The sequence below is a fragment of the Gracilinanus agilis genome, chromosome 4 (assembly GCF_016433145.1).
Source record: "Gracilinanus agilis isolate LMUSP501 chromosome 4, AgileGrace, whole genome shotgun sequence".
In the NCBI taxonomy this organism is placed as follows: Eukaryota; Metazoa; Chordata; class Mammalia; order Didelphimorphia; family Didelphidae; genus Gracilinanus; species Gracilinanus agilis.
This window is the reverse complement of record NC_058133.1, coordinates 154371032-154386474: the sequence shown is the minus strand read 5'-3', so window position 1 is coordinate 154386474 and position 15443 is coordinate 154371032. Positions and strand designations below refer to the sequence as shown.

Below are 15443 nucleotides of genomic sequence, written 5' to 3'. Positions count from 1 at the left end.
AACCGCACTCCGACCTGTAATGTGATCTGCTCTGCTCGGAGATAATGAACCTACAGCATTCTTGCTCTGGAACCGTTTACTTCCCCACCCATTCCCCCCAAATAGAAAGTAAGTCTAAAAACATTAAGAACTCTGGGGAGATCTTCACCTGTATCCGAGATGGTCTACTCCAGAGCGCTCCACTAGATTCAGTTTAAACTTTCCTGAAAACTTATCTGGGTTCCCCGCTTCCTCCTCCCACCCCTCCCCGTTCCTCCGGTCACGTGAGGAGGGTGCTCCAATGAGGGGAGGCGATTGGAGGGGACCCGGTGGCCCGAGCTGCTACCGCTGCAGAGGCCGGGAAGTGAGCTTGGAGACAGGCCGAAGTCGACCATGGTGGTGACAGCGCCCGCGCTGGCGACCGCCGCTGCTGCGGTGGAGGCGGCGGCGGCGGCGGGGGCAACTGAGGAAGAGCTGGGGGTCCACGCCGCTTGGGCCCGCTGCCCCCCGGGCACGCTGTGAGCCCCCCAACTCCAACTGCCTGCAGCTCACGTCCGTCCTATCCCCTCCACGCTACTGGCTCTCTCGTCTCCCTCAGGTCGCCGTGGAGCTCCCCCGCAGCGGCGGCTGCAGCTGTAGCGAACTCTGTGGCCATAAGGCCAAGCGAGAGAGGCCCGGAGGGGAGAAGTTGGGGGAGGACGATGCGCCTGCCCGGTGGTTGAACTCGGGGTTTCCCTCTCTCATCTAGCCCTCTTCTTCCTCGTCCTTTCCCTCCCATTACCCCTACCATGGCCTTCCCGGGCGCCGAAGGAGCGGCCGAGGGGCCTGCCGGCCCTGCCCGGGAAGCGCCTGCAGCGGGCGCAGGCGGCTCGTCCTCGTCTTCCTCAGCTTCCTCCTGCTGCTCATCCTCCTCTTGTTTAGCAGGGGGCAGCCGACTCTGGACCGCCCTCTACGACTATGAGGCGAGCGGCGAAGACGAGCTGAGCTTGCGGCGGGGCCAGCTGGTAGAGGTGCTGTCTCAGGACGCTGCAGTGTCGGGCGATGAGGGCTGGTGGACGGGCCAGGTGCAGCGACGCCTGGGCATCTTCCCCGCCAACTACGTGGCTCCCTGCTACCCGCCACGGCCGCCGGAACCCGCCCGCCAGCGGCCCCGCCAGCCTCCTCCTCCTCCGCCGCCGCCCGTGCCCCCGCCGCCGCCGCCGCCTTCTCCACCTGATGTCCCGCGGCCTGGCTCTCCTATGCAGATCGAATTCGAGTGGCTGGAGCTAAAAGAGCTGATCGGCGCTGGCGGTTTTGGGCAGGTGTACCGCGCCACCTGGGCGGGCCAAGAGGTGGCAGTGAAGGCGGCGCGGCGGGATCCTGAGCAGGACCCCGCGGCTGCGGCCGACAGCGTGCTGCGAGAGGCGAAGCTCTTCTCCATGCTGCGGCACCCCAACATCATCCAGCTGCGCGGCGTCTGCCTGCAGCAGCCCAACCTCTGCCTCGTCCTTGAGTTCGCCCGTGGAGGGGCTCTCAACCGGGCCCTGGCAGCAGCTGCGGCCGCCGCTCCCACCACCAATGCTGCTGCTTCCTCCTCCTCTCCGATGCTCCCCTCAGCCACAGGGACCCCAGAGCCATCGGGCGCTGCGCCCAGCGCGCGCCCAGCCCGCCGCATCCCTCCCCACATCCTGGTCAATTGGGCCGTGCAGATCGCTCGAGGAATGCTCTACCTGCACGAGGAGGCCATAGTACCCATCCTACATCGGGACCTCAAATCTAGCAACAGTAAGTAGGAGGATCACTTGGCAAGGATTTCCAGGGTCCAGAGTTCACCGAAGATGTTTTAGGGTCAACCAACCTGGAGTTGCTACTCCAGGAATTGAGAGATCTGTTTACTTATGTTGCTTATGGTCAGTCAGCTTGAGAGTTCCTTCTTTTGGAATTGAGAGGTCTCCTTATCTATGTTGCTTGGGGTTAACTAGTCTGGAATTTACTAAATCTGGAATTGAGGGATCTAAAAGTTGCTTAGAGTCAGCACAGCTTGAGGGTTGAGGGGTTTGTTTACCAAAGTTGCTAAAGTTCCACATAGCTTGAGAGTTGTAACTCCTGGAATTAGGGGACTGCTTACCTAAAAACATCTTGAATCCTAATCCAGCCTCCTCTGTTTCTTGGGACCCCCGTAACCAGCTTTGGAGCTCGTAATACACTTCCTTTGAAGAAAACTCAATGATTCTATGGTTCTAGGGGCACTTAGCCACTGTATAAAATCCAAGTGAAGAGGTTCACAGTGGGGCAAGAGGTCCTTTTCATTCAAGCACAGGTTGAAAACCACGAGAAGAGTGGTTTTGTTGGGATGGGTCCTTAACATCCAAGGCTTTCTCCAGTTACTGAGTTATAGAACTTGTGTGAAGATGGGGGTTGACTTTCTCAGTGACTTCAAATATTTCACCCTCCACCCCCACTCTTTATTCCCCTTAACCAGTTTTAGTTGTACTGCATGAGTAACTTTTTCTTCCCATTTTGAAGATGGTTTCACAAAAGTTCCCCCTACCTTTTTTTTTTTTTCTATAAAAAGCACTCTTCATCAAAAAGATAAGGGGAGGGGGCAGGTGGGTAGCTCAGCAAATTGAGAGTAGGCCTAGAGACCCTGGAGGTCCTCATTCAAATCTGGCCTCAGACACTTCCCAGCTGTGTGACCTGGGCAAGTCACTTAACCCCCGTTGCCTAGCCCTTATCACTCTTCTTCCTTGGAGCCAATACACAGTATTTACTCCAAGACAGAAGGTAAGGGTTTAAAAAAAAAAGAAAAAAGGTAAGTGAGGCATCGTTAGTTCCCCAGCTCAGGAGGGTTCTTGGTACTAGTAGATAAGTAACTTTTTTGAGACCTACTCAGTGCATGGGGCATTGAAGCAAAATGATCACAAGTGGAGACATTCTTAGATCCCTAGCTGAGAATATTCCTGGTAATAGATAAGAAACTTATATTGAGAGCTATTTCTGTGCATGAGCACTTCTATGTTTTAAAGATTTGCTCAGTATGATGAAGTTTAATTATTTATAAATTATGGCTAATTTTCTAGATTTTCAGTAAAAGATGGGGAAATAATTTAAATACATATCTTATTAGGTATCATTGGGTAGAAAAGAGAAATGCTACTTAAAGTTATTTTAATAATAAAAAAAATATTTGTTTTAAAAATCTCAAATTAAGCAATCTCATTAAAGCTATATGAAGATTTAACACCAAAACTACCACTAACCTACTCCAGAGCTTTAAGGCCTCAGAACTTAGGAAGACCTGCTAGAATAAGCTATAACTTAGCCTGGACAGTTAACCTTTTCTAAGATAGATAGATAGAGAGAGAGAGACAGAGACAGAGGCAGAGACAGAGAGAGTGAGTGAGTGAGTCTGTTCTGTCTGTCCTTTGGGGTTTTTTTGTCAGGATGTTTTTGAACTGCCTCATCATTGGAGTTAGAGTTGACCTTTGAAAGCTAGTTTTATTACAAAAAGTGAATACTATATTTATTAACTTTTTATTTCAAGAGAGAATTCCTCACTAAAAGTTGACTGTTAACTCCTTTACTCCTATTTCTCATGCAGAAATCCTCAAATCATAAAATAATAGCATCTGAGCAGGAAATGACCTTAGAGTAGTTCAGTTCCTGATTAAACAGCACATAAAGGACACTAGCATTTATTTACTCATTAACCACATATAGTAAAGACATCATCAGTACAAATTTCGCCATCCTTTTTCAAAAAGAGAACCATTTAATCATCTAGCATCTGTTAAGTAGCTACTATGTGAGGGATACTTTTAAGGCTTAGGAAAGGTTTCTTGCAGAAGGTGGGACTTCTGACTTGAGACTTGAATGAAGCCAGATAAGTTAGTAGGCAGAAATAAGGAGAGAGGACTCTGCAGGCTTGGGGAAAACAAAGCTAGTGAAAATTCTCATAAAGGGAAGTGGAATATTATTTGTGAGGAAAAGCAAAAAGGTCATTGGGATTGGATCACAGGATTTGTGGAGATGTTTAAGGTGTAAGAAGAATGGAAAGGGATGAAGGGGTAGATTTTTAAAGGCTTTGAAAGCCAGAGAACTTTATATTTGATCCTGGAGGTAATGGGGAGCTACTGGGATCTATTACCTGGGGGGAGGGAGGTGATATGGTCAGACCTGCATTTTAGGAAGATCAGTTTGAAAGCTAAGAGGAGGATGTATTGGAGTGGGGAGAGACTTGATGTAAGGTAATCAACCAGAAGGTTATTTCAATCGTTTAGGAATGAGAACTCATGCCGGAATAATATAGCAGTGTCAGAAGAGAGAAAAAGATGTATTGGAGAGAGGTTAGGAAGATAAAAATAACACTAATTAGATGTTCAGGGTGATCAAGGGAGAAGTTGAGGATAGTACTTAGGTTGTGACCCTGAATGACTGGGAAGATTGTGATATACTTGATTGTAATGAGGAAGTTAAGAAGAGGGAAAAGTGTTGGTGAAAGGTAACAAGTTTGAATTAATTTTTCAATTTAAGATGTCTACAGAACATCCAATTTGAGATATTGAATAGGTCTTCAGAGATGCAAGACTGGAGGTCCAAGATAAACAAGTAGATCTTAGAGTTGCCTGATTCAAGATGATAATTGAAACCATAGGTACTGATGAGATCATTAAGTGAAATAGAGTAGCATAAAAGAAAAGTCAGAAAGGAGCCAATCTCCATGATTAGGGAAATGAAGTGGTTCCATGGAAATCCATCAAAAAAAACAGAGGAGGAGCTGTCAGATAGGTAGTATGAGAGATAGGAGATAGCAATGTCATGAAAACCTGGAAAGAAGAGAATATCAAGAAGAAGGTAATTGACAGTGTTTACAGACTTATCAAGAAGGTTGAAAATTGAGAAAAGGTTATTTATCATTAGTAACTTTGGAAGGAGCAATTTTGGTTGGCTGATGAAGTCAGAAATCAGATGGCAGAGTTAAGAGATTGAGAATAAAGTAAGTGGAGGACCTTCTTTAGGTGTTTGCCCTTAAAAGAGGAGAGTTATAGAATGATAGCTAGTGGGAATTGATGATTCAAGTGAGGTTTTTGAGAATGAGGGAGACATGAGCATGTTCATAGGCAATAGGGAAGTAATTTATCAACTGGGAGCAATTGAATCTTAGTGAGAGAATGGGGATAATAGAGGGGCAGTCTGTTGGACAAGACAAAATGGATTACTTGTGCATGTAGCAGAGTTTGTCTTCAAAAAGGATAGGAACCATCTTTCTATGTGAAATGGGTGAAGAAAATAGTGGCACAAAGCATCTGAGTGATGAGGAACAGGGGAAAAGAGATAGTGGATGTCCTCGGTTTTTTTAATGAGATAGGAAGCAAAGTCCCTACCTGAATCTCCCTGTGTTAGATTTGAGGACATGGCATATTGGGTTGGGGAAGGGAACACTTCCTCCAGTGGAGGCAGGTGGTATTGTACCACTTAAGACAAAGATGGCAAACCTTTTAGAGATGGAATGCTGGGCCCTACCCTCCTTACCCCCCCCCCCAGACCAAGTGCCATGCCCATCCCCCCCACTGAGTACTAGGCAAGGCAAAGCCCCCCCCTTTATCCCACACAGGGGAGGGAGAAAGCGCTCCCATTGGGCTGTTGGATAGTGGGGTGGGTGGGTGAAGTAAGGAATGTCCTCAGCGAGTGTAGAAAGGGGGAGAGGGGTGGCCCCAGTGCTTTGCTCCCTTCTAGCTTTGCCACCTATGAACTATCTATCTTACCCCCAGGCACTCCCATTGGGCTGCTGGATGGAAGGGTGGTCATTGGGCATGGTGGAGAGGGAGAAGAGAGCAGCTGTCCCTCTGTCTTTATAGTAACAAACTCTAGGGTATGGGTGGGGAGGGCAGCACTCCTGCCCACAGAGAGCTCTCTGCATGCCATCTTTGGCACCCATGCCATAGGTTTGCCATCAATGACCTTTAATAAAAGAAGGGAAGGCTCCCCACCCTTGAGGCACCTGTGGTGGTTGTGGTAGTGGTAGTAGAAGATGGAGGTGGAAAAGCAGTATAACGAGAGATGTCAAACTCAAATAGAAATGGATCCCATTAGCTGCATATTGACTTAGAAAACCAAAAATGAGCATTATCCAAATTTTGTTAAATGTTTAGCAGTTATATTTTAGTCTGGCCATTGTGTAGGCTTGGAATTCGACATCATTGTTGTAAAAGATAATGATTAAAAAAATTTGTGATCAGAATAAGTCTGTCAAAAGATGAGCTAGTCATATGTCAAGATCAAGGAATAATTACTGGCTAGCCCACATACTCTTTTGGCTCCCTTGGGTTGTTACCAAATCAAATGGACATTTTTTGGTAAACTTATGGACGGTCATAAATAACAAGCATAAATAGATAATATATTTGTAACATCACAGGGAATAACCACGTCAATGAAATCACTGGTTAATTTTGCTATTTGAATATTTAAGTATGAAGAAATCACTTAATTTAATAAATTATAGGAATTAACACTTCTAGATAAGTTTCTTAAACAGATTGAGAGATTTGTCTTGGAAAATGACTAATTACTTATTTTTAATTAAAATCAACATTCCTTCTCTGCTTTATTCTTTTCCTTTCCCATTTAAGGCATGTTGTCTCATGCAGAAGCTTTTTCCCATTCAAAGAGGTATAATAGGAACATTTGAAATATTCTAATGGCAGCTGAATCAGGGTTAAATCAATGGATATGTTTTTTTAAATGTCTAATATAGAATCAAAGGGTTTTTAGCTATAAGATACCTTCAAGCTTCTCTACCACAGAAGATATGACTTTTACAAGGTCACAGAAGTCCTCAAATTTAGTTAGCTGACTTGCATTCCTATACTTTTTCCATTGTACCATGACAGCCTTCTTTCTTATAAATTTCTGATAATAGCTAAACATTGTTATTCTTCTAAACATATTACAAAATAGTCATCATTAAGCAACAATAACACTAGCAAAACAAACCTAGAAAAAATTAATTCAAATTGTTTTCTATATATTTGTTTTTTTTGTTTTTTTGTTTGTTTGTTTTAATCTGTTACTTTCTGTCTTAGTATCAATTCTTAGAGAGAAGAGCAGCAAAGGTTAGGCAATTGGGTTTAAGTAACTTGGCCAGGATCACACAACTAGAAAGTGTCTGAGGCCAAATTTGAACCCAGGTCCTTTACACCCTAGGCCTGACTCTCTACCTTACCTACATCCCCCCTACAGATTTAATTTAATTTATGTATATTGATTCCCTTGATACAAACTGTAGCCTATCCACATCTCTTTTAGTGCAAGTCTTTTCTCTGTGATTTCACAGATTTTTGATACACAGCCATCCTTAATGTGTGGGAGGCCTTCTATAACCTAGAGTTATGTTTGATTTTGCAAAGATGAAACCGACAGGCTGTAGTAACAGATTGGATATGGGAGAAAATAATGAGATATAGTGAGTTGAGGATAACACCTAGGTTTCAGGACTGAGGTAAGGAAGGAGATAGCATATAGTAATAGGGATGTTTGGAAGGTGGGGGAGAGTGTTTAGGGGGAATGATGAATTCAGGTATAGGATAAAGACTGAAGAGAATCTGCAGTAAAGACTTAGGATCCCATAATCTTATGTTGGAAGGTACTATAGAGGACATCTAACTTGTAAGTAAAATGTCCATCAGCAACGCATTCAGCACTTAGAATAGTCTTTTATACATAGTAAGTAATGCTTAAATACTTTTTTATTCCTTTATTCATCTAAAAATTATTGTTTAGTAATTAATTGAAAACCTATATTGAAGGGGGAATCACTATGTACTAATGAAGACCATTTTATTATATCTTTTTAGTTTTCAGTGTTAGGAAGTTTCCATTCCTTCCACAGCTTAGCCTATGGGACCAAGCAGAACAGATTTAACCATTCTTCTACCTCATAGCCCCCCAACTACTTGAACATGGCTTGTAATGTCTCCTTTTCCACGTAAGTTTTCTTTTCTCTAGTTCTTTCTACCAATTTACATTAATTTTGATCTTAAGGAATTTCACCAATTTGTTGTTCTTTGATGCATTCTCTAGATTATCAGAACTCTCTTCTTAAAATGTGATACCCAGATTTTTGAGCATTTATGTGTAATGTAAAATAATTGTGATTTTACTTTCATTTTTAAGTTTGTAATTTGCAACATAGTATTTTTAAAGCTAATATAAAATAGTCAGCAAGCATTAATTAAGTACCTATTATGTTCTAGGCAGCATGCTAGGCTCCAAAGACAAAAATGGAACAGTAGTTTTCCTCCAGGAATTGACATTCAATATGGCAAGACACCATGTAAATATCTATGTATATATACAAAATAGATATATTAATTTGTAGAGAGGACACTAGTAGGTGAGGGAGGAATCAGGAAAGGCTTCATGTGGAAGATGGAGTTTGAGCTGGGTTTTGAAAGAACTGGGATTCTAAGGGGTCCTGAGGGAGTGCACTGTAGGCATGGGGTCAGTTAGTGCAAAGGAATGGATAGAAATGTTGTGTGAGGAACAAAAAGAAGTCAATTTGGCTAGACCATAGAGAGTGGGAGGAAGAGTAATATTTAACAATAACAAATAAATGAATTTATATTTGAGCCTAAAGACAATAAGTCAGTAATGGCAAACCTATGACACGCATGTCAACACTGACACATGTAGCCATTTTCAATGACACATGGCGGCATGTGGCTGCATACAAAGAAGTATGGGGCTGCATGCCAAGGATGAAACATTTACTTTAGTGTAGTGTAGATGCTCTGTGCACTATATATGACAATTCTACCTATATTAATTTACCTCTTTTGGTTTATTAAATACAATTATATATTACAATTATACATTTTTGTTGTTTAAACTATAAATATTGCAAAATTATGGTTTTTTTTTCTCAAAGTGACACACCACCTGAGTTATGCTTACTTTTTGGGCAAATTTTGACACACCAAGCTCAAAAATCACTGCAATAGGTGCTTCTAGAGTTTATTGAGTTACAGGAATTACATGATTAGATCTGAGGTTTAGGGATATCTTTTCAGCATCCTTATGGAGAATGAATTGGAGTGGAGTAGAGACTTAAGGTGGGAGATCATTTTGAAGGCAATAAATAGTCCAAGGAAGAGGTGATGGGAGCAGTGAATAGATCAGATGTAAGAAGTTGTAAAGATAGAAATGAAAGAGTTTGGCAGCTGATTAGCTATGTGGAGTGAGAGAGAAGGAGTCAAGAATAACACCCAAGTTATGAAACTGTGTGACTGGTATATGATGCTGGTGCCCTTCATAGAGAAATAGGGATATTAAGTTAGAGAAATGAGTTTTTAGGGAAAGATGAGTTTTCCTTTTTAGATCTGTTGAGTTTGAGATGCCTGTGGGACATCCATTTTGAAATATGCACTTTTTAGTACTGTGTGACTAGAATTCAGGAGAGAGACTAGGGCTAAAACTTAAAAAAATTATTCTCAGGTTTTATGTCTCCAAAGTCTAGTGATTCTTTTATTCTTGAATTTGCCAGTGGTGTTCTACCTCTTTTCTTTCCTGGACCACACCTTTTTTGGCCAGTAGCACACAGTTCTGAAACATTTAATCAATAAATATTTATTAAGTGTCCATTCTTCTAACTAATGAGGATACAAAGAAAGGCTGAAGACAATTCCTGCTGTCAAGGAACTCACAATCTAATAAAGAAAAAAACATGTAAGCTACTCTACAAACAAAATAGATTATGAATTGGAAATAATAAACAGAATGAAGGCAGTGGAATCAAAGGGGTGAGGGAAGACTTCCTATAGAACAGGGTCCTTTAAGTAGGATAAAACTTAAATAGCAAATGTAAAAACCATGTTTAACTCTAGGCAGGCTAGAAGATTTTTGGTTCATAAGCCTTTATAGATGCCTCTCTAGAAGGTAGGATTTTAGCTAGGACTTGAAGAAAACCAGAGAAGTCAGGAGGTTGAGATGAGGAGGGAGAGCATTCTACACATTGGGAAAACCTCTGAAAATGCCAGGAATTAGGAGATGGCATGGTCAGGCCTGAAGTATTAGGAAGCTGAGTGAAAGATCCTATGGAATCAGTAGAGAATTTGTCGGGGAGACCAACAGGCTGTTGCATTAGCCCAGGTATGAAGTGATGAGGGCCTATTCCATGGTGATAGAAGTGTTGGTGGAGTATATAGTCTTTTAGGTGAACAAAAAATTTTTATTTTTGAAGTTGCTCTTTACCATTTCCCACTTCCAACACTGTTTTACATAGTTAACCCATTCTGTAAATTATAGTCACAAATTAAACTTTAGTCATAGTAATAATGAACATTTTACTTTAAACAACTGGTAAAAACTAGGTCAGTTGGGCTTTGAAGGATTTTGCTAGATGAATATTTGGGAGGGGAAGTGGGAAGAGAACATTTCAAGTGGAGGAAAGAACACAGTTTTGTTTTGTTTTTAAAACCCTTACCTTCCGTCTTGGAGACAATACTGTGTATTGAATACAAGGCAGAAGAGTGGTAAAGGTAGGCAATGGGGGTTAAGTGACTTGCCCAGGGTCACACAGCTGGGTAGTGTCTGAGGTCAGATTTGAACCTAGAACCTTCTGTCTCTAGGCCTGGCCCTTAATCCACTGAGCTATCCAGCTGCTCCCAAGAACACAGTTTTGAATGGAAAGTTAAGTTCTATTTTGGCAGCATCAAGGTAAACCAAAGTAGTAGTTCCTTAGAGGTAATGAAAAACAGCAGCTTAAAAGATGTGGATGGAGGAGCGGGGGACCATAACTGGAATAGGACCCAAAGAGCGATGGCTAATTGTAGTTTATTGGGAGTCCTCTGTTGAGATCCTTTGATCCTTTTCTGTTTAACATTTTTGTCAATGATATGCTAAATATATGGTTATTTATATAGTAGTACTTTTAGTATAGTGTCCAGAACCTAGTTCCAATGCATTCTCCCCTAGTCAGACCATATCTGGAGTCCATTTCTGGGTGCCACATTTTAGTAAGGACTAATTAACAACCTAGAATGCCTCTAGGGAAGAATGATCAGGTTGTTGAGGGGGCTTAAAGTGATGCCATATGAGCATTATGAAGTAAAAGGGAAAAAAAGAAAATTTTTGATGAGAGAGGAGAAGAAAGTCATGATTTCTTATATTAAAAATTTTGAAGAGTTGGCATGTAGAAACAAGAACTAGACTTATTCTACTTGGCACTGGAGGGTGAAAATGGAATTGATAGATGAAAGTTTAGTGAGGGTGATTTGACATAGGGAAAGAACGCACTCTAAATCTAAGATCCCATAAAATCTGAGCTACCTCAGGAGAGAATGAGTTAATTGTCACTGGAAGTGTTAAGGAAGAGGCTGGACATCCATTTGTCAAGAAATATTGTAACAGGAACTTGTTTAAATTGATATTTGAGCTTGATCACCTCTGAGATTTCTTCAAAACTTAAAGATTTATGATTCATTCCTAGATTCTTTGCCTTTCCTCTCTCCCTTTTACTCCCTCTTTGGCCAATATAGTACCTTGGAAGAAGGAGGGCTAAGTATGAGAATGAAAGGAAGTGTGAAACTCAAATCCTTCCTGAGACAGTGAGTTTTGCAAATAGAAAAACTCTTCTCTGGATGTTCTCTCACCTCACTGATTTTTTAAAATTTCTTAGGAATTGTTCCTATATTGTTACATTGTGCAAAAATAAGAAAAAACTTTACACTTTTCTTCATTTATTTTTGTTGAACATATCAAAACTCAGTTCCTGTAAATCAATTTAGTGAAAAACTAGTATTAATAAACCCTTTCAATTATACTCTTTCTCTTATCATACATACATTTAACCTGCTGCCACTTCTACTTTGCCATGTCCTTATAAAAAGGCTGCTTTTGATTAAGGAACATACCTTGAATTGATTCTGTCCAGCCAAGATTGTTAGCAATACAATATTGTGCTTTGTTCTCTGCATGGCTGCTAGGTTCTGTATGCTTGGCAAGTTTACTTTTAACTTTTGACTGATAAGTTAAGGGGAAGAGGTATATATTGTAAATTGCTTTGGTAACTGTTTCACTACTGCAATTCATTTTAGACGTGTTTTCAAAAAAGATTACTGGGTAAAAAGACTTTATTTACTGATTTTTACATCTGAGTATGTTACTTGATCATCAGGTTAAATGTTACTGTGCTAAAGTTTTCTGTGATTAAAAGCTGTAGGACATATCTACCCTTTAATTTACTATTGATGTGTTGGGTTTAGGATTGTAGAAGAGTTCTTCTGTACTTGTACTTGAATGTTTGAATCTTAAAAGTACTGAGTTGTCTCAGTAAGGCAACTCTGAAATTCCTGTAGAGAGAATTTATCATGAAAGCTAAGCAATGCAAATATTTAACTTATTTCTGGAATGCTTTTTATTCTGTTTAGTCTCACCTATGTCAATACATTTATTTTTCATTTCCAAATGCTTTTCTACTTACATGCAATTAAAGTATTTTAAATAAATATACATTGCCTCTGTTCTCCATAAGATTTTCAAACTCCTAGTTGTTGGTTCACTTATTTCACAAATATTTACTAAGTACTGAATATACATATACATGGCATCTGCATGGTAATTACATTATGTATATCATATTTAATATGTGGTATGCATATGTATACACACATCTATAATATATATGGCATATATTGTGTATATGATGTGTATATAACTATATATACATATACATATTATTGTTGGGTGCTATATGGAATACAAAGTTATAGAAAGATCTGATCCTTAACTTCAAGTTTATATATCATAGTAGAGAAGAAACTTGTCCCCATGTATCTAGGATACTAGCCAAAATGTGATAAATACCATATAAGAGATAAAAACTAAGTTTTCAAGACATCTAGGTAACATACAGAATAAGAACACAAAACCTGAAGACAGAAAATCTGATTTCAAATCTAACCTCAGGTACTTAGCTTTGCAATCTTAGGCTAGTTATTTATTTACCTTTTATCTGCCTCAGTTTCCTCAACTGTAAAATTATGGTTGAAGTGGGAATAATCAGGAAAAATCGATAGGATACATTTTGTAATATTGTATAAAATTTGAAACAAAATCATCTCTGGCAGACAAAGTAACTAGCCTTGCTATATTAGCTACTACTCCATATAAAAGGTTTTGAGGATTATATTGGAAAAATGTGTAAAACACTTTTAAAACCTTAATGTTCTACATAAATGCTACCTATTTATTATTATTATTGTGTGCTATTGAAGCAGCATACAGAAGGATCACTTCTAGCCAAACTAGGGGGAAGGTTTCTTGGAGAAAATAGTATTTCAACTGGACCTTGAAGGAGGGATAAAATTTAATGAAATAGATGAAGGAAGGTGTGGGAAGAGGAATCATTTTAAGTGGAGGAAAGAGCATGAACATGTTTTTAATGAGAAAGTGAAATCGTGTATGAACAACAACAAAGTGGGTTATAAATAGGTGTTTTTGTTTATTTGTTTTGCTTTGTTTTTGAGGAGCAATGGAAGTTTAAGCTTGAAAATGTATATTACAAGCCAGATCAAGAGGAACTTTAATACTAAGCTAAGAAGTTTGGACTTTATATAGTAGGTAGGAAGAAATAATTTCAAGTTTTTAGTGGGGGGGTAGCATCTTCAAAGTGGTACTTTTTGAAGATTAATCAGGTGACTGTTATGTGGATGAATGAATGATGTATGAAGTTTGCAAGTTAGCAAGCTGTTGTAGTTATCTTGGAATGAGATGATGGAAGACCTGAATTTATGATGGTTGAAGTGGAAGTGGTCAGAAAGAATATATAGGATACATTCTATATCAGTGGATAAAATTATTAGAAAATTAAAGCCCTCTGTATATGGAGAAGCAGTATAATCACTGTATCTTATGGTTTATTTTAGAAGTTCAAAATCCCCTGGAACAAGAGGCTATCTGTGAATATACTTATCCTTGTTGCTTTTCTTCAAGTTTTTGTTCTGCATTTTTCTTCGGATATTTAGATAAGACTGTTCTAGTTAATTATTAATTTATACTAATTTTATCTTTTTAATTAAAAAAACTTAGGTGTTAATAAAGTGGTCTGATAAGTTGAAATTTTTTAATGTACCTGCTGCAAATTATTTGGCTTCTAAAAGACTAAAGGTATTTAGTGGCCCATGGCTGAATAAGTAGACTAAGTACAAGATTATAAAGACCAATTGTTAAAGAATGAACCTAATGAGGGTTAAAAATCTTAGCAGAAGTCAGCACAAAAGGATGTTCAAGCAGGAGTTGCTAGGTTACTAACTCAGAAGAATTTCCAGTCTCTGGGAGCAACAAACTCATTTGACTAGTTAGTGCATTACAGTTTCTGCTGGATAACTAATATTCTGTAGTTTTTCCTGCTTTAATGACAGGAAGTGGAAGTTTGCTGTAACCTTATATTTGTTCACCAATTGAAACCTGGAAGGATGCCCAAATTGCATTACCTGTTGTAAGATTGGCTATTTTTTGGTTTCAGTCACATGACCTGAAAGATAAGGAATGTCAGGAATTTTCAACACATTTACTATGGAATCCAAAACAATAGCCCTTTCATGCTATTCTAAAGGCATAACAGTAATTTGTTATTTTAACTTTTCAGAGAAACAGGGATAGTATAAAATATTGAAGTCCACCCTGTCTGCAAACTTTGTATCAGTAGAAAAAGGTATGTTTTAAAACAATAGGTCATTTAGAGATATTTAAAAACATTGTTTCTGCTTTGTTTATACTCTTCTACCAATTTTTGATCAGAAATAAAACTTGCCTTTAATGTTCATATCATTTTTTCTGTTTTTTTGCTTCCTCTTTTTCCCAGTCCCTAATTCTTCAATGGTTTTTATTCTATCTGATTCGTTGCTATTCCATGTGGTTAAGGGGTGAGGAGTAATACTGAAATATATTGCAGAATATGCAGTACTGCAAAATCCTCATTGGATTTCCAGGTGAGGGGATAATGCAATAAATAATAGATTATTGGATTTTGAACTGGAAGGACATTAGAGAACACCATGGTAGTCCCTTGTTTTACAAATGAGGAAATATGCTCAAACAGGTTTAATGAACTGATCAACATCATACAATAGTATTCACACTCTCTGACCCCAAATCCAATGTACTTTCAATTATATTATACTAGTTTACAGCTTTATTTGATATTATTCTCTGTCTCAACATGCTTCTGCACTGCACTGACTATCTTGTGTTCATGGAATGAATGTTTTTTTTCTTCACTTTTACTTCCTACTTTCATTGGCTTCCTTCAACATTCAGCTCAATTTGACCTTCTATACCTTTTCCTTTATACTGTACCTTCAACGTACATAGTTATTTGCACATTTGTTGTTCAGTGGTTTCAGATGTGTCTGATACTTTGTGACTCCATTTGGGGTTTTCTTGGAAAAGATACTGGAATAGTTTGCCATTTCCTTCTCCATCTC

At 39.6% G+C, this 15443-nt stretch overlaps 1 protein-coding gene across 1 annotated transcript in view; it reads left to right on the top strand.

Moving 5' to 3' along the window:
* The first annotated feature begins 683 nt into the window (after window positions 1-683).
* MAP3K21 (mitogen-activated protein kinase kinase kinase 21) overlaps window positions 684-15443 on the top strand; it is a 57861-nt gene continuing 43101 nt past the window's right edge. The window contains exons 1-2 of the mRNA XM_044677184.1: window positions 684-1523; window positions 1593-1743. Coding sequence (XP_044533119.1) covers window positions 768-1523; window positions 1593-1743 — 907 coding nt within the window. The 5' untranslated portion in view covers window positions 684-767. The remainder of the gene's footprint in view (window positions 1524-1592; window positions 1744-15443) is intronic.